The 26,787-nt window shown below is 43.2% G+C and overlaps 2 protein-coding genes across 5 annotated transcripts in view; one reads left to right on the top strand and one right to left on the bottom strand.

The window, feature by feature from the left end:
* The window catches only part of ITGB2 (integrin subunit beta 2), a 73,082-nt gene extending 63,125 nt beyond the window's left edge, over positions 1-9,957 (top strand). For all 3 annotated transcript variants that reach the window (XM_053283005.1, XM_053283004.1, XM_053283006.1), the window contains 3 exons: positions 1,597-1,802; positions 4,566-4,732; positions 6,168-9,957. In XM_053283005.1, coding sequence (XP_053138980.1) covers positions 1,597-1,802; positions 4,566-4,732; positions 6,168-6,233 — 439 coding nt within the window. In that variant the 3' untranslated portion in view covers positions 6,234-9,957. The remainder of the gene's footprint in view (positions 1-1,596; positions 1,803-4,565; positions 4,733-6,167) is intronic.
* A 1,305-nt stretch (positions 9,958-11,262) lies between these two features.
* Positions 11,263-26,787, bottom strand: part of KMO (kynurenine 3-monooxygenase) — a 31,816-nt gene continuing 16,291 nt past the window's right edge. For both annotated transcript variants that reach the window (XM_053287321.1, XM_053287322.1), the window contains exons 9-15: positions 26,238-26,359; positions 21,964-22,111; positions 17,850-17,907; positions 15,771-15,853; positions 15,590-15,691; positions 15,442-15,501; positions 11,263-12,118 (exon numbers count right to left, since the gene is read on the bottom strand). In XM_053287321.1, coding sequence (XP_053143296.1) covers positions 11,948-12,118; positions 15,442-15,501; positions 15,590-15,691; positions 15,771-15,853; positions 17,850-17,907; positions 21,964-22,111; positions 26,238-26,359 — 744 coding nt within the window. In that variant the 3' untranslated portion in view covers positions 11,263-11,947. The remainder of the gene's footprint in view (positions 12,119-15,441; positions 15,502-15,589; positions 15,692-15,770; positions 15,854-17,849; positions 17,908-21,963; positions 22,112-26,237; positions 26,360-26,787) is intronic.

Genomic DNA, 26,787 nt, shown 5'->3' with positions numbered 1-26,787 from the left:
AGAAACATAGGTAGGAGACTGGAAGGTTTATATAACGGAGAGGAGAAATATCCCACAACATGGTCAATGTAAGAAGGTAAGTTTTCTGTTTCATTATAGTAGAGATTTCCAGTTTGAAGTCCTTAACTTCAGTAACCCTTAATATGACCCCTTAATGCAGGACAGTATTCCCCTCCTCCTATTGTGGCAGGGCAGAGCTAAGGCCAACAGAGACTTGCCTAAGGCTCCATGCAGGGCACTCCTTCCTGAGCATGTCTACTTCTACGTAAGGCCAGCCCAGTTCAGTGAGACTTGCTCCCTAGATAGCATGCACCCCTAATGGCGACGGTGAGATTTGAACTTCCAAGCAGACCTGCTAAGCTCACAGCTCACACTCTCAGGGCCAAAGGAGGTGGATGCAATAGATCCATAATTAGGATCTCCTAATGGTTTATTGAAATGGCACTTTGAGACCAATGGAGCATTTGGGGAAGAGGCAAGTTAGACTGGGAAATCTGTGGCAGGGGTGGGTGGCGGGGGGGTGGGTGGGGAACGGTTCCCCCTATGGTCCTGGTCTGAGCTCCCTGTGGCAAATATGAAGGCTTAATAGTTCTGCTGAACTAGAATTTATCAAGAGGTCTGATCTGATACATTTTGATGTGAACAAAGATGAAGGTTTCTTATCTCACTATGTATTTTAAGCAACATTTCAGCTATGAGGCTATATCATCACCTGTTATTGCTGATGTAAATTATCATTGTGCTTATGCAGTTAGGCTCCCATAATGGCATACAAGAGGTAAAGCCATATGCTGCCATCTTTCACAGGTCTGGGACCACATGTTTGGGCTCTAATAGGAAATCATTGTTCCCATCTCCATATGTTAATTAACTTAGCGTACTCTTCTGCTGCTGCTGTTGTTGTTATGAATCATCATTGTTCTTATTTCTTATGCTTTATCAGCATAAAAATGGTCACTGGCTGTACCTCATCCTATGATCTTTGACCTCACTGTCACAGTTTTTTTCTTTTTTCTCTATTCCCCCATACCTGTGTGTGTGTGTGTGTGTGTATCTTTCTCTCACACACACACTCACACTCTTGCACTCTCACACACACTCTCTCTCTCTCTCTCTCTCTCTCCCCTCCCCTCCCCTCCCCTCTCAGATGCACACACAGTCACTTTCTCTCTCACACATGTGTATCCAAACACACACACTCTCTCTCATGCATGCACACTCTCTCTCACGCATGCACACTCTCACGCTCTCCATCTCATTCCCTCACATGAAGTCTCTCTTGCACTTGCTCTCTCATTCACAAACGTGCACTCTTGCTCTCTCATGCACGCTCTCTTGTGCACAGTCTTGCTTGCGTGTGCTCTCTCTCACACTCACTCAGTGCATGCACTCTCTCACAAACACACACACTCAGCGCTCTCTCAGCACATGTGCTCTCTCTCTTGGCGTGTGCGCACTTGCTCGTTCTCTCTCATACAAACTCTTTTTGAGCTCAATTTACACTTCGTACTTTGAATATTTGGAATGTGCTACATAAACTATATATCTCTGTCCTGCAAGGCAGTTCTTCTTAGAAATTCTTCTTTGATTTTCTAGTTCTTGTGTTGAATGCCAAAAGTTTGGAAGTGGCCCATTTGCGAAGAACTGCTCTGTAGCCTGTTCAAACATTCGTCTGAAAGAGAATAGTCCAAAAGACAGCAAAACGTGCAAAGAGAAGGATTCTCTGAATTGCTGGGTCACCTACACTATGTTTCAAGAGGATGGAGATGAGCAATATTCTGTGAAAGTCAATAGTGAGAAAGGTATGTGTGGCGCCACACCACAGCCACAACACCTGCTTCCTGCCACCACTCCAGTGAACAGACAGGCAGCTGTTGCCCAGAAAGGACACCAGTAGAGGGCAACAGCTAGCTGTGGACTGAGCCAGCCCCGGCAGTGTGACTTGGCAGCTGGGTGGGATGGAAGGGAAGGGGCTCCCAGTTCATCCCATAAAGACCAGAGGGAAGCCGATGGTGTGGGGTGTGGGGGGAGAAGGAAGAGAATTCAAGGACTAGATCACCTAAGCTTTCAGTGAAAGACGCCTCTTGCCTCATGAGGAAACCCAGATGAAGGGGCCCCTGGAAGTGGCCTTTTGACTTAGATGGCTGAAGTAAGCCAGCCCTGACATTGGGGAGGAAATAGTGCCCCCAAGTTGTGTCAAAAGAGTGGAGGCTCTTTAGCCAGGCAGGCAAGTTCTCCCTGGGACTTTTACACACAGCAGGCGTTAACGCGGGTTTACGGGGAAGCTTTACTGCAAACTCAAAGTTGCTCTAAAAAACCGACACAAATAGTGGATTTTTTTACCTCAGATATAAATTGGGCTACACTCTAATGCACAGCGAAAAACCCAAATTGTTTGTGAACTGCTCCCCAGTAACTCGCAGGGACTTTGGGGTAAATCTGGCTGACATGTGAACACCCCCCCTCCATTCTGATGTGAGTTAAAGGGCTTTGAAAGCCCCGTGTGAAAAACTTTTAAAGCTCTTTAACTTGTATCTCCTCCAGAATGGAGGGGGTACGTTCACATATTGGCCAGATTTACCCTGAAATCCCTGAGATTTATCAGGGAGCAGTTCACACACAATTCAGGTTTTTCCCAATTTTCCCCAGTTAATTTCCCAATTAACTGCATGTTAGAGTGCAGCCCAATTTATATCCGGGGTAAAAAAAAAATCCAGTTTTTGTGTTGTTTTTTGGGGACAACTTTGAGTTCGCCATAAAGTCTCCCCAGTTTAAAAGTCCTTGGTGTGAATCTGCTGTCTTAAGAGATAGAAATACTTAGAGCTGCAAGGGTGGTCTTTTGTATTTTGTATTTTGCTTTATTTATGTATGTATTTATCAAAATTTATATACCACTTTCCCACAAGACTGTGCTCAAGGTGGCGTGCAAAAAATCAGTAATAAAATACAAGTATATATTAACAGAGGGGTGCACAACTCAAATGCCCTAGTGAGTATTTGACATGGCATGCTGGGGCTGAGATCATTTTTCAACACATTAATCATTACATTAAAAATTAATTAATAAAACTATTAATGAAAGTGAGGGGGCAGAGAGTTGGAGTCAGGAGCTTTCCCAGACAGGAGCTTCACTGCGGATTTACTACGAGTTCAAATTTGCCCCCAAAAACAAAACAAAACAAAACAAACCAGTGCAAGAAGTGTTTTTAAAAAAAATCCCGGACATAGATCGGGCTAAGTGCCAGTGCACATGAAAAACCTGAATCATGTGTGGAGTGTTCCTGGATAGCTCACAAGGACTTCGACTTCAATCTGGATATGTGAATGCACTCCTGCCATTCCAAAGTAAAATGACCGTCTGGAATCTCTCCAGGGGGAAGAGGGATGATGTCAGTGGGCTCTGGCCCAGAGATGGAGGACACCTGGGTTGAAATGGTCAGCTCAGCTGCACTGAGCTGCTGCTGCTGCTGGTCAGCAGGACAGGCCAGGAGCTCTTCATGGCTCCTGCTGTTGCTGCTGGATAAACTTGCATGAAAGTGAGAATGAAAATGAGGGGGCAGAGGGCTGGAGTCAGGGGAAAGGCCCACATTTTTGCTGGCCAGCAAAAAAGTCCCCACTGGCCAAATTCGGCCCCTGGGCCATGTGTTGTGCAGGCCTGCTAAAACAATAAAATAGCACATCCAATAAAAAAATAACACACACAATGAAATGAGAGAAAACAATCAATTACAGGTAAGGTGAGAATAAACAACCTGAAACCACTATAAATAGTAGTAGTAAGTAGTAGTAAAGCTGACAACGTGGTTGAGTCATGTCTGAAAAGGTGGATTTTCTCCCCCTGCTATGTGGGAGCCTACTGGCCTTCCAGTGAGAGGGAGTTCCATAATCTAGGCAACAGCATGGGGAAAGCCCTGTCCCAGGTCCCTGCCAATGGCACTTCTGCTGGTGATGGAACTTGGAGCAAGGAATCTGCCTAAGATCTGATGTCCGGCTTATGTCGGAAGAGGTGATCACCCTAGAGCTAAAACGTTTAGGGCTTTAAAGGTAACGACCAATATCTTGAATTGTGCTCAGAAATAAATCCGGAGCCAGAACAGAGAATAAAACAGTAGCACTACATGTCCCTGTAACTTACTCCTGACCGCAGCCTGGTTGCTTCATTCTCAACGGATGGAAGTTTCTGAACCCTTTGCAAGGGCAGCCCCGCCTAGAATGTGTTGCAGTAATCAAGGCTCCATGTGACCAGGGTGTGGGTGATCATGGCCAGATCACCCCATAGTGGGGCGGCGGGGAGAGGGTTCAGTGGAGAGACAAGAAACATATTTTCTAACAATGCCCGCTTCCCCCACCCCCTACTCTACACACACACACACACACACACACACACACACACACACACACACACACACTCTCTGAACATTTTCTAGATGTGTGATCTGTTCACAGCTGGCCACCCCCACCCCAGCTAGTGCAAATCTTCTGTCATTTTTGCCATGTAAACCACTCCGAACATATTTTTGTTGAAACATAGTAAATATTACTAATAACATCCTCCCTGTTCTTAGAATGTCCAGCGCCTCCGAATGTTGCAGCCATTGTGGGGGGCACCATTGCTGGAGTGGCTCTTATTGGGCTGCTCCTTCTCATCATTTGGCGACTTCTGACGGAGCTGATTGACCGCAGGGAATATCGCCGATTTGAGAAGGAAAAGTCCAAGGCGAAGTGGAATGATGTAAGATGCTCAATTTCAGGGGGATGTGCATGGGGGCGGGACTTGCTTTATGCATGTGTTTCTTCTTTCTCCAGATTATTAGGCAAAATAGTGAATTGCTTTTGCTGGCTCAGGCAGGACTTTCAGATGAAACAAATCTGAGAGAAGTAATGAATTAAAACACAAGAGACCCACTGCATCATATCATGGGCTGAAAATGCTAAAGGCTATATGCAGCCAGACATCCCATTTAGATTAATGCCTTCCTTCTGTCACAAAAGTGCTAAAATGGCTTAGAGAGCCTACCATGGAAATCCCATGGCGGTGGTCTCTGTGTAGGTGGGCATGCTTCAGGGTCATGCATAGAGCAGGTTTCTCTGAACATATCTGCTCAGAAATGGGAAGTGAAGATTCTCACATCAGCACACAAATGCGGTTTATGCAGCACAGTGTAGCTACTTAGGAAGTGCATGGTTGGTCTGAGCAAGGAACTGCAACTTAAGAAAGATGCCAGAAGTGCATGAACGAATGAGGCCAGACAGAGCTCTCACCTGGAGCAGGATGACTGGGCTACTCTCATGCCACTTGTGGTCCCATATGTTACTTTCACCCACATGGTTGCTAGCATGATGCATACTCATCTTTAGTCATGTGGACAGAATCTTGCATAGATTATTAGGTGCCAAATGGAAGAAACCATGGGGTGGAACTAACCAAGCCTCTTTGCAATGTGAAATAGCTCACCTAAAATTATGTGATTTGCACTCTGATGGAGTGCCTATGCCTCTCTTCCTCCCTAGTAGATTCCTTAAGAAATCTTCCCTCCTTGTCCCATTGAAGAAGCAATCTGCTACTAATTTACCTGTCTTTTAATATTTCTGGACCAGAACAATGCTTGGGACCCAATGGAATAGATAGCACTTTGCTACTTACAATCCATTGTATCTGGTTTGCTGCCGTAGATCCCTAGCTTCTTTGAATAGGTGGGGGCCTGTGGGAGGATCGATAGATTAGGACTGTGGTGGTGGGCCTTTTTTGCCACCACTGCAGTCCTGATCCAGACTGAGCCTCCCACAGCTATGATTTGGAAAGGGAGAATGCTCCTTTTTGCACTAAGAGGAAGTATTTTCCTTGTTAAGTAGCAGCTGCAAGGACCCCAGTCTAGGAATTGTGGCAGGGCAAGGCCCTCACCCATTGGTAAGAAGCCTGTCAGTGCAGGCGAATGAGAGATTTAGTGCACCATTGAGCTTGATCTTCAGTGTTGGATCCATAATGGAAAATTCCTTCTCCTTTGAAGAAACTGCCCCCATTCTCCCTAAGCAATTGCTCTTCCTTTCATCAGGCTGTTAATGAAGCCCAAACTTCTGTTATAGTTATCCATCTGGTTCTTGATGTGTTCTTGAAAGCTTAGGCAGTGCTATCAACTTCATATATCTGTGATTTTTTTTATTGGCAGGCTGACAATCCTCTTTTCAAGAGTGCCACAACCACTGTTGTGAACCCCAGATTTAATGGCCAGTGAAGCAACCAAAGCAACACAGAGAAGCACAAAGAAGCCCTTCAGCAAAGCAATAGACGATGAAGGATTAAGTGCCTTCTCTACAGTGCTTTAGTCCTATCCACCTTTCTAAGGCAACAACAAAATGTCCTGTTTTATCCTTGTTACACAATGTATTTTCAGTAATTGTATATGTGGTTTTTGCAACCTTATGTCAGTTCCAATGATAAAAAATAGTGCCAAGTGCTAGATTGCTTAATTGCACATCTCATGAAATTGTCTCAACTTGGTAGCAAGCATGAATTGTCTCCTTTGCTAAGCAGGGTCAACCTGGTTTGCCTTTGAATGGGAGACTACATTTGTATGCCCTCTAAAATATTCCCCTTAGGGGATGAGGCCACTCTGGGAAAGGCACCTGCTTGCTTGCATGTAGACGGTTCCAAGTTCCCTCCCTGGCAGCATGTCAAAATAGGGCTGAGAGAGACTCCTGCCTGCAACCTTGGAGAAGCTGCTGCCAGTCTGTGTAGACAATACTGACCTAGATGGACAAATGGTCTATTCAGTATAAGGCAGCTTTCTATATCCCACCCAAGGCAACTAGGTTTTTTGCGTTCACTACAGGTTAAAGAATTTGGCATTCATAGTCAAAGTGCAGAATATTAAAGCAAGGAGAGAGAGAGAGAAAAGTAAGCAAAAATGTATGCTCCCCAAAACATAAGCAAAACTGTTAATTTGCATTTAGAGCATATTTTGGGGTTACCTTCATGAATCATTCACAGTTCATTATCCCTACATTCAAGCTGTGTGCAAAGTAGGAAAAATGATTGTCTCCCCTTTTGCCGACCCTATTCCTGTGGCTTTAACAGCAGCCTGACATACAAAATACAGTAGCTGCAGCTTTCCCCACCACTTATTGTGCCAGAAAATGCTTCACCTGCTACATGTCTGTGTGCCAATCTATGGTGAAACACACAGGAACAGGACCCTTTTAAAAGGTGGCAAGCTAGGGGGAAATGTTTCTCATGAGTACTGATGACTGGTTTGCTGCAATGTTCTCTTTGAGCACATATTTTACAGAGTAGGGGAGATCCTCCTCTCTTTGCTCTTTAAAAATGGAACAACATTAAATATATAGGTGTAACTGAAAACAGAATTGCACATTCAATGCCCCCCCCCCCCTAACATCTTGGAAAAGTTACTCGAGTCATTTTGATACCATCGATATGAGAACATGACTTAAATATTATGAGGGGAGAGAGAGGATTGAATGCAGATTTGCTGTTTTTGCTCCATGCTTAATCTAATATAGTGTAGAAGTCTATAATTGTGGGTATGTAAAAGGATGATTTTCAATTCTGAGTCTGCACATTTAAAATAACATGTTAATTGGATGTTAGGTTCCTAATCTGAGCAACAACAACAAAGTGCTGTTTTATGACATTTACAACATGTCTTTCTGTGCATGCAAGATGAAAACTTACCCAGGGATCTTCCTGGCAACATTCAACACCAGGGCTTGCCTCCTATATGAAGAATCCTCATGCATCCTAGGAATAACCATTTTATGGGATACACAGGTGGTGGCCTCTACTTTGAATGGTCCATATCAGTATTCCTTAGAGGAATCTTAAGTATGGACTTTTCTCAATGCTTAATTTTTCCTGTAAGAACGTCTAATAGTCTCTCATCTTTACTCTAGCAATGACAAAGAAGTAGCTAGTCACCTACTTAAGGATTGATTCATTCATGCATGGACATAAGTTGATGTCCCTCATTCTACAGCCGCAGTTCCTGTCTTATTTTCCACCTTTTCCCCCAAAGTATCATACATCAGATATTATGATTAATTCTATTTTATCCTCATAACAGTGCTGTGAGATAAATGAAGCCAAGAGAGTGAGGCTTGGCCAAAGGCAGCCAGTGAATGCCCTGGGACTTTTACACACAGCAGGCTTTCCTGCGGGTTTACTGTGAACTCGAAGTTGTCCCAAAAATCTGACGCAAATAGTGGATTTTTTTTTACCCCAGATATAAATCGGTCTATACTTTAATGTGCAGTGAAAAACCTGAATTGTGTGTAAACTGCTCCCGATGCGAGTTAAAGGGCTTTAAAAGAACGTCATGGTTGAGCAGAGATCTACCTCGGCCAAGTCCCACATTATATACTACACCACCCTGGCTTTTAAGCTGAATGTATAAATTCTATCTATGTAAACCACTTTGGGAAATTTTGTTGAAAAGCAGTATATAATATTTGTTGTATATGTCATAAATTTCATTCATTGGAAAGTATTGTATCTGATGTAATTTCAGACAGTCTGAAAGCTCTGACATTGTCTCCATTGATTGATGTCATGATGGCACAAATTCTGCATTAGTTGCCATATGAAGAAATTAATCAAAGGGCTTTGCATAATTAATGTCAGTTTAGCAATAAACTGAGATCCCTGCTGCGTGTTTGCTCCCACAGAGCTTGCCATGTGGACTCAAGATTATTCGGCTACTTCTGGTTGACAATGCACTAGCCTGACATGAAGCCGAGATTCCAAGATTCTGGGAACTGAAGTTGGCTTCATCTCAGGTGGCTTGTTGCTAACTGGAGATCACAGTAAACTCCTGATTTCACATGTCACGCTCAATTTGAACACACATGTTATTGGGTTCTCAGGTTATCGCTGAATTGACAGTCATGTGAAGAGCCCCATTATGAAATCCACATTGTTTGTATCAAATTAGGATCAACTGGGAGAAAACTAAACAAAACATGAGGGATGGCACTTTTGCAGTCTACACAGAAGATGAGTTGTCACTAGATTTAAGAAATCTTAATTTTCAACAAATTAAATTTGCATATTGGTAGAAACAATGGGTAGCATCCAAACTAAGTTATTAATGGGATTTAAGCGAATCATGACTAATTTGTATAATCTATTTCAATCGTGCGTAACTGTGACTAACTAGTCTGGACTGCATTCTGCCCATTAGTTCTGCTACAGAAGCATATTGTCCTTGCTGTTAAAATTATGTACACGTGTTGTCGCAGGAATAATCTTAAGAGGCATTTCCTCCTCTGAGAAGTGGGTGAATGCCTCTTAAGCTGGTGCTTGCCATCTTCTGGTTCTATAAATGCTTGCTTTAAATATGTTTAATCTGCTCTATTAATTGTGGGAATCTCTTGATTTAAAAAAAACGGTTGCAGCCTACAGTAGAGAATATAAGGCCCCTTTTGTTCACATCCTGTGCTTCCATGAGGCAAAACGCTGACCTTCATGCTCCTTTCTGCCTACCAAATGGTGTTCTAGTAGGAAAGACTTGTCCCTCTCGTCCTTTTGGAGATGGATTCCTGGACAGGCAGATCTCAGGTCCTTCCTGCCTCTTTCACCTTCATACAGTATTTAGGGCAGGACCATAAAGCAGCACCTTCCCAATTCTGAACAAGACCATCAGAGAGCTCAGCCAAAGTCAAAGTGCTGGTCAAAGATATATTGGGGTGGGGGAACACACTAATAGCTTAGGACAACATGCAAACAGTATATTAATGTGACAAAGCAGAGCTGGCAGCAGTTACAGCTTACACTGTAGCCACATTGATGAAAAGAGACAAGCTCCCAAGCTGGCAAGTAGTTAGCATATTAAAAGAATGTTGCTTTTCTAATTGATCTAGTGTGATGCATTGTAAGCCTGTACCGTACATCTGTGATTTAATTGTCAAAATTATACATTGAACGAATAAACCTCAAACACAGTCCCTGAAGTGACTCAACATTTGTTGGAGTGTCATCATGCCCCGTTCAGAGACCTTTTCCTGCAGTGTTTATCAGGGACAGCCCTAGGGGTTTTGGCACCCTACGCAAAGTTTGACTTTGGCACACACACCTTCCCCCTGAAGAAGTTCAGAGCTTTAATCTGAGCTGCACAGCAGAATGGTCTTGTGGTCGCAACCATGACTTGTCGCCTTAGCTAAGCAGGGTCCACCCTGGCTGCATGTGAAAGGGAGACTAGAAGTGTGAGTACTGGAAGATATTCCCCCTTAGGGGATGGAGCCGCTCTGGGAAGAGCAAAAGGTTTCAAGTTCCCTCCCTGGCCTCTCCAAGACAGGGCTGAGAGAGATTCCTGCCTGCAGCCTTGGAGAAGCCACTGCCAGTCTGTGAAGACAATACTGAGCTAGATAGACCAATGGTCTGACTCAATATACGGCAGCTTCCTATGTTCCTATGAATGACTAGTTTGCACAGACGACCAGTGAATGATTAGCACATACTGATTTGGGGATACAATGTGAGACATACGCCCTTCCTCTATTGCCACAATCCTTGGGGCCAACCAGTCTCTCAGATGTGCCAAAAGGCAATTTTAATTGCACTGCAAGAAGCTTTCCTCCATGACCAACCAGCCCCAGTAACGCCAAGCCAGTCATCATGTGCACCCCTTACTTTTTGGGCCAGGCATTTATGAAACCAGGATGGAGGCTTCCACCTGAGCAGCTACAACAGGGGAGGGAGCAGGAACAGAGTCCACTGAGGGGGGAGGAAAAGGAAAGCAAGCCAGAGACTAGCCAGGAGGCAGGGCCTGTCCACCCAACTTCCTCCCAGGGAACTGAAGAGCTGGCAGCAGCACAGCAAAGCATTCCCTTTGCCTAGCAGGCAGCATTCTAGGCAGGCAAACAGCAGTGGTGCCTGTGGCCTGCCCAGACTCCATTAAGGTACTTGTGTGGGTAGTACCCCTAAGGAATGGGTACCTAAGCCTGTCTAGTGGACAGGCGAGCCCTGATGTTTGCTGAATTAAACCTGGGGTTGGAAGGGATTCTTGTGCCCATTTTATCTAAGTAAAGAAGAGGTAGAATTTCATTCATTTCATTCATCTTATTTTTATACCACCTGATACGTAAATCTCTAATTTCACCTCAGCTTCAGGGTGAAGTAAGAAGACTAAATTGTGAAATTGTGAGATATATGTGACTTCCTCAAGGGCATACTAAGCTGTGTTGCAGATTGATTCTCAAGTTTTAGGGGGCTCAGAAAAGTCACAAATAATCTCTTGAGGTAAGAGAAGATGCAGAAAAAGGCATGTTGGAGCCATTTTATTTGACCTTGTAGTACAAGACAAATACATACAAAGTTAGGAGTTTTCCAATCATCAGACACCATTTTAAACTATCACTTTGAACATTTCAGCTTACCAGATAATTAGCAGTGGCTATATTGCACAAATACAAATGAGCATATGGAAGTACTAGTACACTTTCCCCCCTAGAAGTAATTAAAAGAATCTTGTGGTCGCAAGCATGACTAGGGGGAAATGACATATTGGGGGTTGGGGAGTCCCACACAATAGGATTTTATATGCCGAATTGATAACCAGCCCAGTTCTGTTACAAGACTGATTATGATCCCTTTACCACTATGCCACAGGAGAAATTTACTGAACAGACTGACCTATTATAAATGTCATATTGTCTGTAAAACAGGGCATGGATTTAACTTTTTTAGCAGTTGCAAACCTGAGGTAAATAAGTTGCAGAATCTCTAACCCGCAGTGTGTGGTCACTGGTTCCTTAGGAAACTGGATAAAGACAAAGCCTCACCAAAGTCCATGGAAAACATCTGAGCTCAATATGGGTAGGACTTTAATTCTTGGATTCAGCATGACTCACGTCAATGGCACATCCATTGCTGGAGTACTTTGAAGGTGTAACTTACACAAGATGTCAAACATCCCCTCCTATTGTCTCCTGGTTTTTAACACTCTTGTGTAACCAGTGGTACTTTTCCAAATTTTCTGAGACCAAGAGTCCATCTCCACAGGTTCTCTCTACTAAAGTCAGGTTTCAGAGTTATGCTGTTACTGAGCAGATATACACCACTCAGAGTTACTGCCACCACAATGAAGAAGAGGCCTCTATTAATTACCTGGAAGAAGAAATGGAAGTTGAAAATGTAACAGAAATAGCAAGTACTTCTAAGTAGAACAAATGAACCTACTTTCTGCTTCTTTTAACATGGTGACTTTTACCTAAGACCCCAGGGGTACAGATCCCCCCCAAACATTTGAGGAGCTACACACACACACACACACACACACACACACACACACACACACACACACACACACACTTTACTGAACTTCCACCAAACCTAATAACCTACATTTCCACCCCAAAAAGTATATTTCCTCTTCCCAAAAATATTTATGAGATGCTCCTCAAGCTTTCCCTCTGTCTGCACGCTGTAGGACCCCCTACCAAGTGCTGTGAATTTGGTTTGTGTACAACTGTCAGGAACCATGAGAACTTCAATTTAAATATTTTAGAACCTCAAAGAATTACAATAATAGCTTCCTATGGTATTTTTATGGCAAGGACACTGTGCACGGTGTTTTACAAGACTAAAGACATATCACATCCTATATTCATATCATGTTTTATTTTAATTGGGGGGGGGAGAATTTAAGTTCTTGACCTATTTTGTTAATCTTTTTTAGAATGTAAGCCCTTTGTGAGCAAGGAATCATACATTTCCTATTTTTTCTTTGTAAACCATTTTAAGAACTTTTTTGTTGAAAAGCATAATAAATAATAATAATAATAATAATAATAATAATAATAATAAAGGAGAAATTAATGTATACATTAACATATTCCAAATACACCTACATCAGTCTTCCACAATTATTGTCTTCTCACACTGGAGGAGTCCTTACAACTGGACCCAGTTTGGTTCATATTGGTCCAGGGACTGAGAAGTTGATAGTGGTGGGACGGGGAGACACGCACACACGGAATACCAGGTGATTTCATAAACCTACTGGAAAGTAGGTTAATAAAAATGTTATCTAATTACTACACTCGTTGGCCCTGCTGTACACCTATATCCCCATAGTGTAACAGGCTGGGGTAACTCAAGACAGTTTGCTACCTGAGGCAAAGGACCATATGACTCCCTGCATCTCCCTGCTATCTGTGGGTGGCAGGGGGGAGCTACCATTGGGCCAACGGGTTCAAAGAACCCAGGCTGCATCCAATCAGGGCCCCCTCCACGTCTGACGCCAGATGCGGGGGGTGTTGGTTTAGCTCCCGAGAGGGGGCTGCATGGCCCCTTCGGGAGTTGAACTCCAACTCCCAAACGGAGCCTCAAGGCTCCATTCAGGAGCCAGACCACGCCCCCCATGTCTGATGTCAGACTGGGGGGCGGGATCAGCGGGGCCTGCACACAGAACGCCGGCGGTCAGGCTCTGTGCCTGGTGGGTGGGTACTCCGCATTCTTGACCCATGCTAACACATGAGCACTCTCAGACTATGCCATCAAGCCAGGCAGTGGCAGCGGGGACATGCCTAGATCACAACGAAGAGGCATTGCCCCAGCAGGACAATGAGAAAGAAATGAACAGCATGCCTCAGGAGGGTGAGGGAAGGCAGTGGCAGTGGTGCCCAGGGCAGCAGGGCCCCAGCACTTGCCAGCCCCTGTGCCTCACCTGCCTCCAGCCCTGAGGTGACCATCTTATCCTGCCCCATAAGAGGGCCACCCCTCAGCAACTCCTCCTCTGTCAGAGACCTGGCCACTGCTCAAGGCCGGCTGTAAAGTTTTCAGTAGTTTTTTCTGGGGAGGGGGAGAATGGAGATTTTGGGGGGGAATTGAAATATACACAATACCTTTTAAAAGCACCCTTTACAGGTCTAAAGTCACACTGTTTCTTTAGGAGCATTTATTATATACAACCTGCTTTGCTCATAACATTGATCACGTTTGGTATATTACATTTAGAAGTATAGTTTATTCAGATAATTAGTCCAAATATAGTAATTTACTCTTAAATGTTATTTAATTTGTTACAAACGGACTCAAAGGAATCTCGCATCTCTGTAAGCCGGAATCTAGTGTTTTCAACATCAACTTTTTTCCTGCCTCTCATAAACTGTCAAAAACTGTTTAAGAGAAGGAGACAAAAAGCTAATGTTGAAAAAGGGTGAGGGTGGGGACTGGATTACATACAGTGCAGTGTCCTGGCCATTGAAGAGTGGGGTGAGCCCATTCATCCATCCCCACAGTCCATATTCTACCATGCTTGTAGAGGCTCCATCACTATTAATGATGGTGTCATCACTGCAGTCACAAGCTTCCGGTCACTTTCAGGAAAATAAAAAAGCAGCGGAGAGGCAGGGGAGAGATATTGAATTTTGCCACGTGAAACTCTGTCTAATCAGTCTTGTTTTCTAAGTTATCACTATCACCACTTTCCGCTTCTTCTGCTCCTTCATTATTATCATCTTAATGACTAGTAGTGTGCACGGATCGGTTCGGAGGCCATTCCACTGGCCTCCGAACCGATCCGGACAAGGGGTGGTTTTGGTTCGGGAGGGTTGGGGGGGGTTCCATTAAGGGCGGGGGGGGCTTTACTCACCCCTCCCGCGCTTTGCTGCTCTGGCGCCATAATTATTTTAAAAAATGCGCCGCAGAATTGCTCGCCGCTCCGGGGCTCCTTCTTGACTTCAAAATCGGGCGGCAGGATACTTCCCTGCCGCCCCCGAAGCCCCCTCAAGCCATTTGAGCTCTTGAAATCTCGCCCGGACCGAGTGCTAAAGCGCTCGGGCGGGCGGCGGGGAGATGTCCGTCCGCCCGCCCGCCCCCTTCCCTGCCTTCTGCGAAGTGCCTGCATTTCAACCTGCATTTCCTGAGAGCCAAAAATTGCACCCTACACTATACACCTACAATATTTCAGACAAATCCTCATAAATTCCACTGACCAGTGTTCCCTCTAATTTTTATCACCAGTGAGCGGGAATAGTTTTGTTCTGGGTGGCACGATCAACACAGTGTGCACACATAACACTCACTCTCTCTCTCTCTCTCTCTCTCTCTCTCTCTCTCTCTCTCACACACACACACACACACACACTAGGAAGCTTTAACAAAAAAAATTTCTCCAGGTCACCAGAAATCTTAAATGCAAAACATTTTAACCTTTCTTTACCCCACCTCCTGTGTCTCTGGTCTGCCGGGGAGCGGGGGGAGCCACTGCCCATCCTCCTCTGCTGGAGGAGGCAGCGGCACAGCAGCACAGCCAGGGAGAGAGGGAAATGGGGCAATGCTTCCCGGCTGGGGAAATAGGGTGCCAGGCAGTTGGGTGGTGATGGTGGGTGCAGCAGAGACTGCGTGCCCACCAGAAACGGCTGTGGGGGGTGGGGCAGGGGTTGGTGCACGCATGCGCGGACCTTAGAGGGAAGCCTGCCACTGACCTTATTCTGCCATTTCCATCTTTGCACTGCTTCATGGTACCGGATTCTGGAGAATGTGACCTGAATTAGATTACAAAACCATGCAGATAATCATAGAAGGAAAAAAGCCAATTAGATTAAATGCAGAATTAGTAATTACACGACTTACCATCGTATAGAGAGGAATAAACGTGGAGGGTAAGAGGGTATGAAGCAAGTTGTCTATATGCTTTCGGAAAATGAACCATTTTGAATTGACATGTGCCCGCATCTGAAACAAGCAAGAGAGGCTTTCACATTTGGTGACATCTTTCATTACATAGTTGCCACCCAAACAATACTTAACTTACCTCTATATAATTATACATGGCTAAATCGGAAATTGCATGATCATCAGGTACTCTTAGCCTTGAGAACTCTGGGAGGCAGATACCTAGGAAAAGAAGCAACCCATTTCACAGCTTTCAGAGGCAAACCTTAGTTTGCAAGAGAGTTTACACTCAATAGTCAGCTGTGGCCAGTAATGGCTCTCTGACAAATGTACTGGTTTGGAACATAAGTTCACACTCTACATTTCTATACTCTTGTGAATATACCTAAAAATATACTGTGTGAAGTGGCTACAAGTCAGATTAATACATCCAATTTTATCTTGTTTCTTCATGTGAGGTGCACTATATCTGCATGTTGACACTTCAGTGTGTTTTGCTTACCCTCCCATGCTCTGCCCAAAACTCTTAAAGAACAGAAAAGTTACAGGATACTGTATATACATCGTGCTGGAAACAATGTATGATTGGTTTTCTCTTAACCTCCTGAGATGCAGGTTAAAAATATCTTATTGAACACAAAATTTTACATTTAAATGTTAAATTATCTCTTTTTCTCCTGCCTGGTTTGAGCTTCTTGTGCAGCGAACAACTGCTGGAAAAGGAGAAATTTACCTCATCTAACAGAATGGAATTACATTTTTGCAGAACAGCAGCTGATGTATCCTGCAGTGTAACACGGTCAGTTCTGAGCTGCCCATGCCACTGCGGGTGTTTCACACGCACACCCCAAGCTTGTTGCACTGGTCCACTACTACTTATGATTGTGCGATCACACCTTGTGACACAACTTGCATTATTATGAGAGCCAGCGTGGTTTAGTGGTTAGAGTGCTGGACTAGGACCGGGGAGACCTGAGTTCAAATCCCCATTCAGCCATGAAACTAGCTGGGTGACTCTGGGCCAGTCACTTCTCTCTCAGCCTAACCTACTTCACAGGGTTGTTGTGAAAGAGAAACTCAAGTATGTAGTGAGCCCTTCCTCTGGGCTCCTTGGAGGAAGAGCGGGATATAAATGTAAATAATAATTCCCAATGCAAGTTCGATGTGTTGCAATGTTCAATCACACAAAAGTAAGTAGTAGCCAACCAGCCCAGTTGCACAGCAATATTGGTTTGTGTTTTAGACACCCACAGCAGTGCAGGTGGTTCAGATGTTTTACAGAGCACACACAGATCAAGGCGTTCATCCCATCGTGGGCATACTATTGTTAAGGGGGTACCTTTTCTTGGATCACTCTATAGTTTAAAAGTATTGGGGCGAAGTTCCACAAAGCATTTCTTCTGGTGATATGAGCACTTGCAGCATAAAAAAAGCAGAGTAGCTGTTGTATGCTCAATTTAATTTAGATTAAGGTGAATTTACACCAATGCATTTATGAGTAACTGCAGAATGGTACTCCGTCCCAGGCCACACACTGAGCAGGATGATCCCAGTTCTGACTTGTGCTTGTCCCCAAAAGCCTTGAGACCACTGTTAAAACACTGGAGATACCTCTAAATCCCCACAAGATAGTTTTGTAACCAACTATATTGTGGGACATTTCCTGTAATACGTTTCATTTGGCCATACCTGTTGATCAGAATGACAACTGGGAACACGCTTAAATTACTTACTGCCCAGAACTAGGCAGAATATTTACCCGATAAACTCTTGGGCTGAGGAGAGCTGGTCTGGTGGTGGCAAGCATGACTTGTCCCCTTAGCTAAGCAGGGTGCACCCTGACTGCATATGAATGGGAGACTTGATGTGTAAGCACTGTAAGATATTCCCTTCAGGGGGTGGAGCCGCTCTGGGAAGAGCAGAAGGTTCCAAGTTCCCTCCCTGGCTTCTCCAAGATAGGGCTGAGAGAGATTCCTGCCTGCAGCCTTGGAGAAGCCACTGCCAGTCTGTGTAGACACAGATGGACCTATGATCCGACTCAGTATATGGCCGCTTCTTATGTTCCTATTAGTCACGTTATCCTGGCCAAATGGTTCTGTAACTAACTCTCTCAGTCTTGAGGCAATCTCAGTGAGTTCATATGTATGCAGCAGTTTTAATTAGTGACTTTGAAGAATACTGCATTTCTCAACAAATACCTCTATCTATATACTCTCACCGAGATCATTTTTGGACTGATTCATTAATTCATCAAACACCAGACAGTCTTCAAATCCCTGGAGAAACACAAGGGGAAATAGGTAGCTTCAGATGTTAACCTTAAACTCCAAAGAACAACAGGAAACACAAGGAAATTGGTTAATCTTCCTGCATTAATTGATTCAAAAGTTAAATCATGTGTGAGATATATGTTCACCCAAACTGTTCTTAAAGATCCAGTGATAGGGTTGTCACACACACCAGTAATACCTTCCCAATGTTGCTGCTCTATTATTGGCAGCTGAGTAGATCAATTATTATTCTTTATTACAATCAATATAATTCAAATAGTGGTTAAGTATTTTCTTAGCTGGGTCTCAGTATTAATAGCCAAATAATTTTAGCCTTTGAAAGATCTTGCTTCTGAAACTCTTGTCTTGATCATTTTAAATTGCACCCCCAAATTGTTCCCTCCCTATTAGTCTACATCTTCATACACAGTGGGCCAGTTTAGATGATATTTTTAAATGCACAATTAGTATATCTGTGGTTTTTTATACCCAGTTGGAAAACAAATCCAGACAAGCAGACCAATATGGGTATGAAATGAACCTATCCTGGGCTCAAACTCAGTGATTTTGGGGGGAACACACCACTTAGCCATCTGGACAATCATTTAAACATACGATAGTGACTAAGGCACATTTTAAATCCTACAATTTATCTAGTATTTAAATCCTGGGTTGAGATTGTATGTTTTTCAATTCAGATGACACACATGTAGAAGAATCTAATCACGTGTTCAAAGTATCATCTGAACTGGCCCAGTGTGATGTCCAAAAATAGGCCTGTTGTATCGGAGAGAGGCCAGGTCTCTTGTACCTTTAAGAGATGTACAGAAGAGGGAATTTCAGCAGGTGCAGCTTGTTATGTAGGAGAAAGAAAGATTGCACCTGCTGAAATTCTCTCTTCTGTGCATCTCTGAAAGCTGCAGATGACCTGTCCTCTTTTCCATATGGTAGCCCCATCAAAAGCTAATACCTAATATATAGTAAAAGAACCATACAGCTGGAGCTATTTTTACATACGTTCAACAAAACAAACTAGTCTGCTCAGGCAGTTTATTTTATTTACATTTTTATACTGCCTTTTCTCCTAGAGCCCAAGTGAAAAAACCACATTCAAAAACCGAAGGAGACACAATAGGCTCACTTGACGGTAGACATGATTTAGCCACATTTATATCCTATATATTTCAATGGGAGTGACTGAACGATGTGCAGAATGAAAGGCCAGCATTGCAGACATAAGGCTGCCACCAGTCTCTTGACCTTGATTATAGCAGGCAGTGGCCATGGGCATGCACCTCATATGCCTACCTGCCCCTCTTTCATAGGACTTCTTCCTTTCCCTTGTTAGCATTAACTGTTGTGTTGAACTGAATGTATGTCATTTGATTCGGAAGAGGTCCCCTCCTCAGCTTTTGTTCTAGACCCTTAAGCTACTGTTTTTGGAAGTCTGTGGGGAGGCTATTATTATGTTGAGGGGGTTATTACAGCAACACACACACTTTTCCTCTCACAGTTCAAGCTCTGGTTCCTACCTCTTAACCTTGATTGGCAGTGTTATGTCTGCTCTGCATCCATGAGAGCAATTAAAACCGACCACAGCTTGCCACCAGGATCTTGGGAATTATGACAAGGGAGCATGGAACCAGCCAGGCCAGTGCCATCCAGTTCCAGTCAAACTGGACCCAGCACCTAAATTAGCCAACAAAAAGATCCCGATCCTGATGTACGCAGATGACGCGGTTATTTTATCTCAAACCAGGGTCGGGCTCAAAAGAGCTTTAGATGTTCTAACATCTTATTGCCAAGAGGAACACTTGACGATCAATTATAATAAATCTAAAATTATGTGCTTTAAAAATAAACCAAGGATATTTACATGGACCTTGGATGGACACAAATTAGAACAGGTCAATCAAATAAAATATCTTGGGGTGGTTTTTCAACAAAATGCTGGGAAAGCGGCACATATGAGAATGGTAGCTGACTCAGCAAAACGCAGTGTGGTGGCAATTAACAGATTTTTCAGAATGCAGGGAGCAGGTTTCATTCCTGCGGCTTTAAAACTGTATTCAGCAAAGGTTATCCCTCAGCTCTTATACGGGATCCAACTGGGACCTTATGCGAACTTTGACATGCTAGAAAGAATTCAATCTGGCTTTTTGAGAGCTATCTTTGGGACTACAAGATGCACCTCAAATGTAACACTGCGCATGGAGGCCGGCCTCATAAAGATCGAATCTCGTGCCTGGCTTTTAATTATTTACTTTTGGTTGAGAGTCCACCTACGCCCGGTGGGCCTAATTCCTCAGTTTCTATCGTTAAACCCACAACCACAGTGGTGCACTGTAGTTAGTAAAAAGCTTGCTGCTCTAGGAATAGACCCTGAACAACTGCTGCAGTTAGACTTGTCAAATGCTAAAAGAAGAGTAAAACGGCGTTTGGCAGATATCGAATTGCAAAATAACCGGGCCTCTTTGACAGAATTCTATAAAGGAGTAAGAACTAGATGGGATCTTTCACCAGCAAATTATTTGTCCCATATTACACTCAGCAAATTCCAGTGGGCATTTACAAGGGCAAGAACAAATTCTTTTCCCTCTGCATTATTAGCCGGGAGATACAGTGGTGTTCCCTTGGAAGAACGCTACTGCAGATGCGGCAGTGGGGAAATAGAATCTATTGAGCATATTCTATTATCCTGTAAATTACATAGGCAACCAAGGGAGCACTTAATTTTACCTCTGGTCTGTAAACAGACAGATCGATCTGCTGAACAACTTGTTAAATTCTTACTTTCTGATGAAAATGTTTTAAATTTTAACTCCGTAGCCAAATTTTGTTATATTGCTTTTAAGATGTATAATGAGAACCTATAGAGTTTTCTATAAATTGTTCTGCTGTTTGCATGCATGGATTGTTTGGTCTAGGACCGTAAATAAAACTTGACTTGACCCAGTCTGGTTTGATTGCCAGACTGGTTCGAACTGGTTAGCGGACTGATTGGGAGGGTATACTCATAAAGGGGAATCTGGTGAGGATTCCCCTTGACAAGTAACGGGCCAGAGGGGCTTCCCTACCGCTAAAGGGGGCGAGAGGGGAGTCAGGGGTACTTATAAGTAGAAGTGGCAGCTCCCCACACCGCCAGCTTCCTCCAGAGTAGCCTGGGCTGACTGCAGCCCAGTTCAGGCCTTATCCAGCCTGGTTTGGGCCTCTGTGCACATGTGGAGGCCATTTTAGTGAGGTCACTAAAATGATCTCACTAAAATGGCCTCTGCATGTGTGTGGAGGCCTGAACCAGGCCAGGAAAGCCCGAACCCGGCTACGATGGAGGAGGCCGGTGGGGGTGGGGGGTGGAGCCACCACTGCTTAAGGCAAGTACTCCTGACTCCCCTCTTGCCTCCTTCAGTGTTAGGGAAGCCCCCGAGGCCCTTTACTCAGGGAATCCTCACCAGGGAAGAGGAATCTTCACCGGATTCCCCTTTATGAGTAGACCCCCCCCAACTGCTCTGGTTTGAACAGGGGCTGGGCTGGTTTGAACCCGAATCTTTGGGGGGGCTGGGCCAGGTCAAATCTGGACCACTCGAACAGCCCCAGTTTGAATCAAACTGGGGTTTGATGGGACTGGTTCACACACCCCTTGATTTGCAGAAGTGAGGATGCACTTCTTCACCTTCCCTCAGATGTCCAAGACATTTTTTGATTGCTAGTACTCAGTATGCACATTGTAACAGTGAATTGATTCACCCAAGATAAAAGAAAACAGGAAAGTTGGGTCTTGTGTAACAGCAAGAAAATCAGTTTAGACCCTTCACCCTTGACATGGTAGTACTTTTTTGGGGAGCAATCAATGAGTCAATCACCAACCTGCAGTCTAAAGTGGTAAACTGCAAAGATATGCCACAATGCTTCAAGTGCTTAACTTCAAAACGTCAGTACCCACTACAGGCTAATACTTTAAAACTTTTAAAATGAAAAGCAGTCTTCTTTTTTAATTCCCAAAGAGAGAGCTTCTGTGAGACACAAAACATGATTAGGAATTGCAAAAGAATCGCTCTGACTTACAGCATTCATGCCTTGTCCATAGAAGGGTACAACGGCATGTGCAGCATCTCCCATAAGCACACAGTGAGAGCCAACATGGTATGATGAGCACTTCACAGACACCATGGCCTGGGCTGGTAGCAAAAAGTAATCTCGCATCAGTTCTTGTCTGAAATGAAAATGGCATATAACTGATCAGATACGAAATATTATCATGATAAATAGTGGGAGATTTTACAGCGTTTGTAAAGATGGTACCCTATGTATCACAGGCTGTGGGAGGCATAGGTGCTGCCATTTTACAGTTAGCACAAGGATGGAGTAGCAGAATGTAACAGACAAAGATATGGAATAGAAGGGAGCAGGAATAAAATGATGGAACAGAATAGAAGTGGAATAGAATGGTCTTCATGCAGCCTACTCCTTTTTCTCTTCCTATATCAATAATCAAAATAATATATAACACACTAAGAAACACAATCTAGCATTATATTCACCCATCACCAGCTAGATAGCCTCAGTCAGCTGCTCAGAAGCTAAAGATTTGATTCTTAGAACAAGGTGGACAGCAGCCAAAGAACAGTTGCCCAGCTGCAGGAGAAATGCATAGGTGAGTGTCTCAACACCATCACTACACATCAGATTGGACTGGTGCCTGTCCCTGCTGTGAACTTTGAGCTTTGTTTGGGGTGTGGGATTGTTTGCTGTGCTGCCAATACAGCACAATACAGACAATACATAGCTCTGAAAGATATATGAAAGATGCTCCCGTGGAATCACTTTCTGCCCACTGCATGTTCTTATTTGTATTTGTTGTTAACAGAACAAAGTAGCTAGAGGGCACTGGAACAGAGACCCAGCTGCTAGAAGAATGTGTAAGTCAGGGGTGTTGGGCAATAGTTTAAATTGGTGGTGCACCAAAAAATGTTATGTCATGCACTTCAAACACAAGAATCTTGAGATGTCCCACACACGGTATCTCAATTCCTGTTCTTCAAACTAAAAATACTGATGGTCTGATGCTGCATTATTCTCACGATATGAACTTCTTTTTCCTCCTCTTATTACTAAAGAGACACCTAAATGTTTACTTTTTGGAAGCAATTTCTTTGCTATCTTTCCCTGACTCTATTCCTCTGAAATACATGAAGGATACCATATCAGGTTTCAAGACCAACTCCTGCACTTCTACTTTCCCTGCACAACAAATAATTGTTTAAAAGAAGACAAATGGCTAATATTTGTGTACGATTAAAATCTTGGTGGGGAGAAATCCAATAGGGCATTATCCATTCCCTACCTCTCCAGATTGCTCTTTTCTTTGTTGAAAAGTCACTGTTGGAACCTCAGTACTATCCTAAAGACCCCAGTAAAGAGAACCAAGGTCTCTTGGGGTTTGTTCATTAGGAATCCTACTTACACAGGGCAAGACATAGCCAACATCCCTTTGTATTTTCCCCCAATACCTCACACAGCCAAAATACGAAAAAAGGCATGGATACTGTAAGGAACAAGAACTGAGGTAGAGAAAAAGACCAGACATATAAGAAAATAAACACCTGAAAATTAGTTTCTAGCCTGCCCTACAGGCCTAATTTGCAGGAACAATTACAGTCTCTTTAGGCCAGCTTAACCAAGGGGGAACAAGCAAGGTTGACTGCAGTGCACCAGAAGGAGAAGAAACAATGGGCAGAGAGATTTGTGACTTCACCAAACAATGCTGGAGTAGGTGGGACCAAAGTTATTACAACCAATAGGAGATCGCATCCCTCAGATTCCCAGAGCTAGAGAGACAGTTTGTGGGAGGGAATCCACCCTGTTGGTGGCTTATGTGAAGGACAAGGTCCTGGTCCAGAAGAGAATATGGTGCTTAAATGGTCAAGAGATCAAGCAAGTAAAGATGTTCAAGTATCTGGGAATAGTATTGCAAGCTTTGGGCAGTTGGCGTGTACACAAGGAGTACCTGAAACAATCTGCATGTAGGAGTGCATTGGTTATTCAGAATTATCATGCCAATGGGATGTGGTTGTTCCAGCAGTCCTCAAACTTGTTGAGTACAAGGTCATCTCACAAATATTGAATGGTGCACAACTTGGTTTTAATGGAAGCTTCAGCTCAATCGAAGTGGTCCAAACAAAATTCATTAGGGGAATTCTGCATGTTACCACGGATACCTTCTACGATTAGAGAAAGGCTTATGTAAAATTGAGTCCTGAATGATGATCAATGATAATTATTGGCTCAAACTGAGATTGTATCCGCTCCAGTTTTAAAAGATGAATTTAATTCATGGTGGAATACATTCTGGTTAAGGAATTTAATGTTTTTGGGATGGGCTCATTACTTTAAGCGAAAGAAGATCTGGAGAAGCTAAAGAGATCACAGTAAAACAGCGGCTGATGGACCCAGGTAGGCAAAATGACAGTGCTAGGATTTCAGACGTGGTATCAGGATCAGCGAAGTAAACTGGCAGATTATATTACATCTCTTACAATTCCTTCTCATAGGAAAGCATTTGTGCTTGCAAGATTTGATGTACTTCCCCCAGCCGTTTTGGAGGGACAATATGCCAGAATTCCCTATGAAGAGTGCAAGTGCTCTTGTGGTGCTGGTCATTGAATCCATTGATCATATGCTCCTATATTGTCAAATGTTTCAGGATTCTCACAGAGATTAAATAAACCCATTAAGTAAAAAAGCTATCTGGTTGTCTGATTAATTTTATATTTCCTGACTTTTATCTGATCAGATCATTGAAACAGTGTATAATGTTGCTCAGTTTTGTGCTGTTATTTGTAGAATTCGTCATCAGATCAAGTAAGCTCCCTCCTTTTCTTTTATTAGTTATCTTGATTTTAATTTGTTTTAAGTTATATGTATCAAAGACTAGTTGCTGACCGCAATAAAGATATTGAATTTCTCCTCATGATCCTGGGGTCTCTGTGTCTCCTACTTATTCTCCAAACAAAAGGGCTAAAAGAAATGCCAAAACTTATTGGCTCTGGCAAACTAGACCTGAGAGACTGAAAAGAAGAAAAACAAATCCTCCCAGGTAAATATTCATCTCCTGAGCATGTCACAGGTAGTTTTGAGTTAGAGAACCTAGTTTGCAAGCACGTACTCTGTCTGTATGGCAATGTTGTTGCTGATATTATCATCATCCCCCATGTAAGAAATCACATTCTGTGCATGTCACAACTGCTTCTGAGTTAATGAGCCAAATTTACAGGTTGTTTTCTCCTTATTTCCCAGTAAGTTATTGCTAGGATGCTAAATCCTCTGGGTAATAAGTCACCTTCTGCGCATGACATGGGGATTAGAGACCCGAGTTTCTACAAATACAATTTAAAAACAAAGCATGTTAAATCTAAAAATTAAAATAGAAATTATTAAAAAGGGAAACAAATTAAATATCAGAATGCTGAAGTGTTATCTGAAAAATCAGAAGCATGGATAATTGCTTTTTCACAGGTAAAAACCTATTCAAAATGAATTGCTGGAGTTGAAAACGTAATAAACAGATGTAGTATTGGAAAGCTGGACAATCCAGATAAAGTTGGACTTAAGTCACAACTTGGCTAAGTGCTGGGGCAGGTCACAGTGAGACAGTCCAGTTCATGCATGGGGGAGAGAGGATGGGCCAGGGTCGAGTATAGGGAGGACTGTGCACTTCTTGAAAACACTTTGCCCCAAATGAGTAATGCAGCTACAAGCAAAGTAGGGTTTCCAGTTACTTGCCACAGGCACAGAAGGTATTTTCCACTGAGGGGTGTGAGCAGAAACATTAGAATCCTCACACAGCAGAGTATGCTCTGGTGATAAAGAAGTTTAGCCTAAGAGATTAACTTAAGATGGTAGGCTGAGTTCAAAAAACAAATCCAAAGTTTTATTAAACTAAAATATTTGAGAGAGAGCTATTGAACAACATAGACCAACAGGCAGGCATAAGACTTCAACAACTGAACAATTCTAACTGACTCAAACTGCCTTTAGAGACCTATTAACATAACTCCTCATGCCTCTAGTGGCCAAAAGAGGTTACTGCGGAACTTAAGAAACAATGCTGTAGAATTCTCATTTCCAACATTTTCTTACTCAGAAGATGGTATCCCATGAACATCTTAGTGGCAAATGAGCAGAAGAATTGTGTAGGACATGCACAGAAGATAATTTATTAGCTAGAAGGATGGTATCCTAGAAATGACTCAATAAAGCATCTGCAAAGTAGGTTATCTAATTCACAATCATCTGTTTTGTTCCCTGAATAGTATAGATATTTTTAAAATGATGCATACTTTCCTATTAGAGGAATTGAGTCTGGAAAGTAAATTTTGAAGAAATCCAGCACTTGATCTCCTGTTGTGAGCTTTTCAAAATCACCAAAAGGCATGAAGAGAGTACATGTGAATGACTTGTCCTATGGATTAAAAAATAAATAAATGTGAGAACTTGAAAGGACACACAAATCTGGCAAATGCTGATTATAAGTCCTGTGTGTTGGCTATGTGGAAGAGACCACAAGGACCCTCCTATCTTAAGTGCTCTGTGTCCCCAAAACCTTAATCCGGCCCTGTGATGCTACCTGACCAAGAATCCCACTACAACCCACTTCCTCATAGTGCATCCTACTCTGAACTTTGCCATGGATGGGGGAAGTGCACATACAAAAGAGAAAGCAGTGCAGATCCTAGTTCCTTTTTTATTTACTCTCTCTAGGCACCATGGCAAGGACTTTTGATGGTAGGTGTCCAGAGCAGACACAAGTCAACAGGACAGGGCACCAGTTAACTTGCAAAATATGCTATAATATGTGCTTAATTTGCATTGGCTACCTGACTATGGGAA

This window comes from Hemicordylus capensis, chromosome 1, assembly GCF_027244095.1.
Source record: "Hemicordylus capensis ecotype Gifberg chromosome 1, rHemCap1.1.pri, whole genome shotgun sequence".
Taxonomy (NCBI): domain Eukaryota; kingdom Metazoa; phylum Chordata; class Lepidosauria; order Squamata; family Cordylidae; genus Hemicordylus; species Hemicordylus capensis.
The sequence above is the reverse complement of the archived record's forward strand: the minus strand, read 5'-3'. Positions and strand labels throughout refer to the sequence as shown.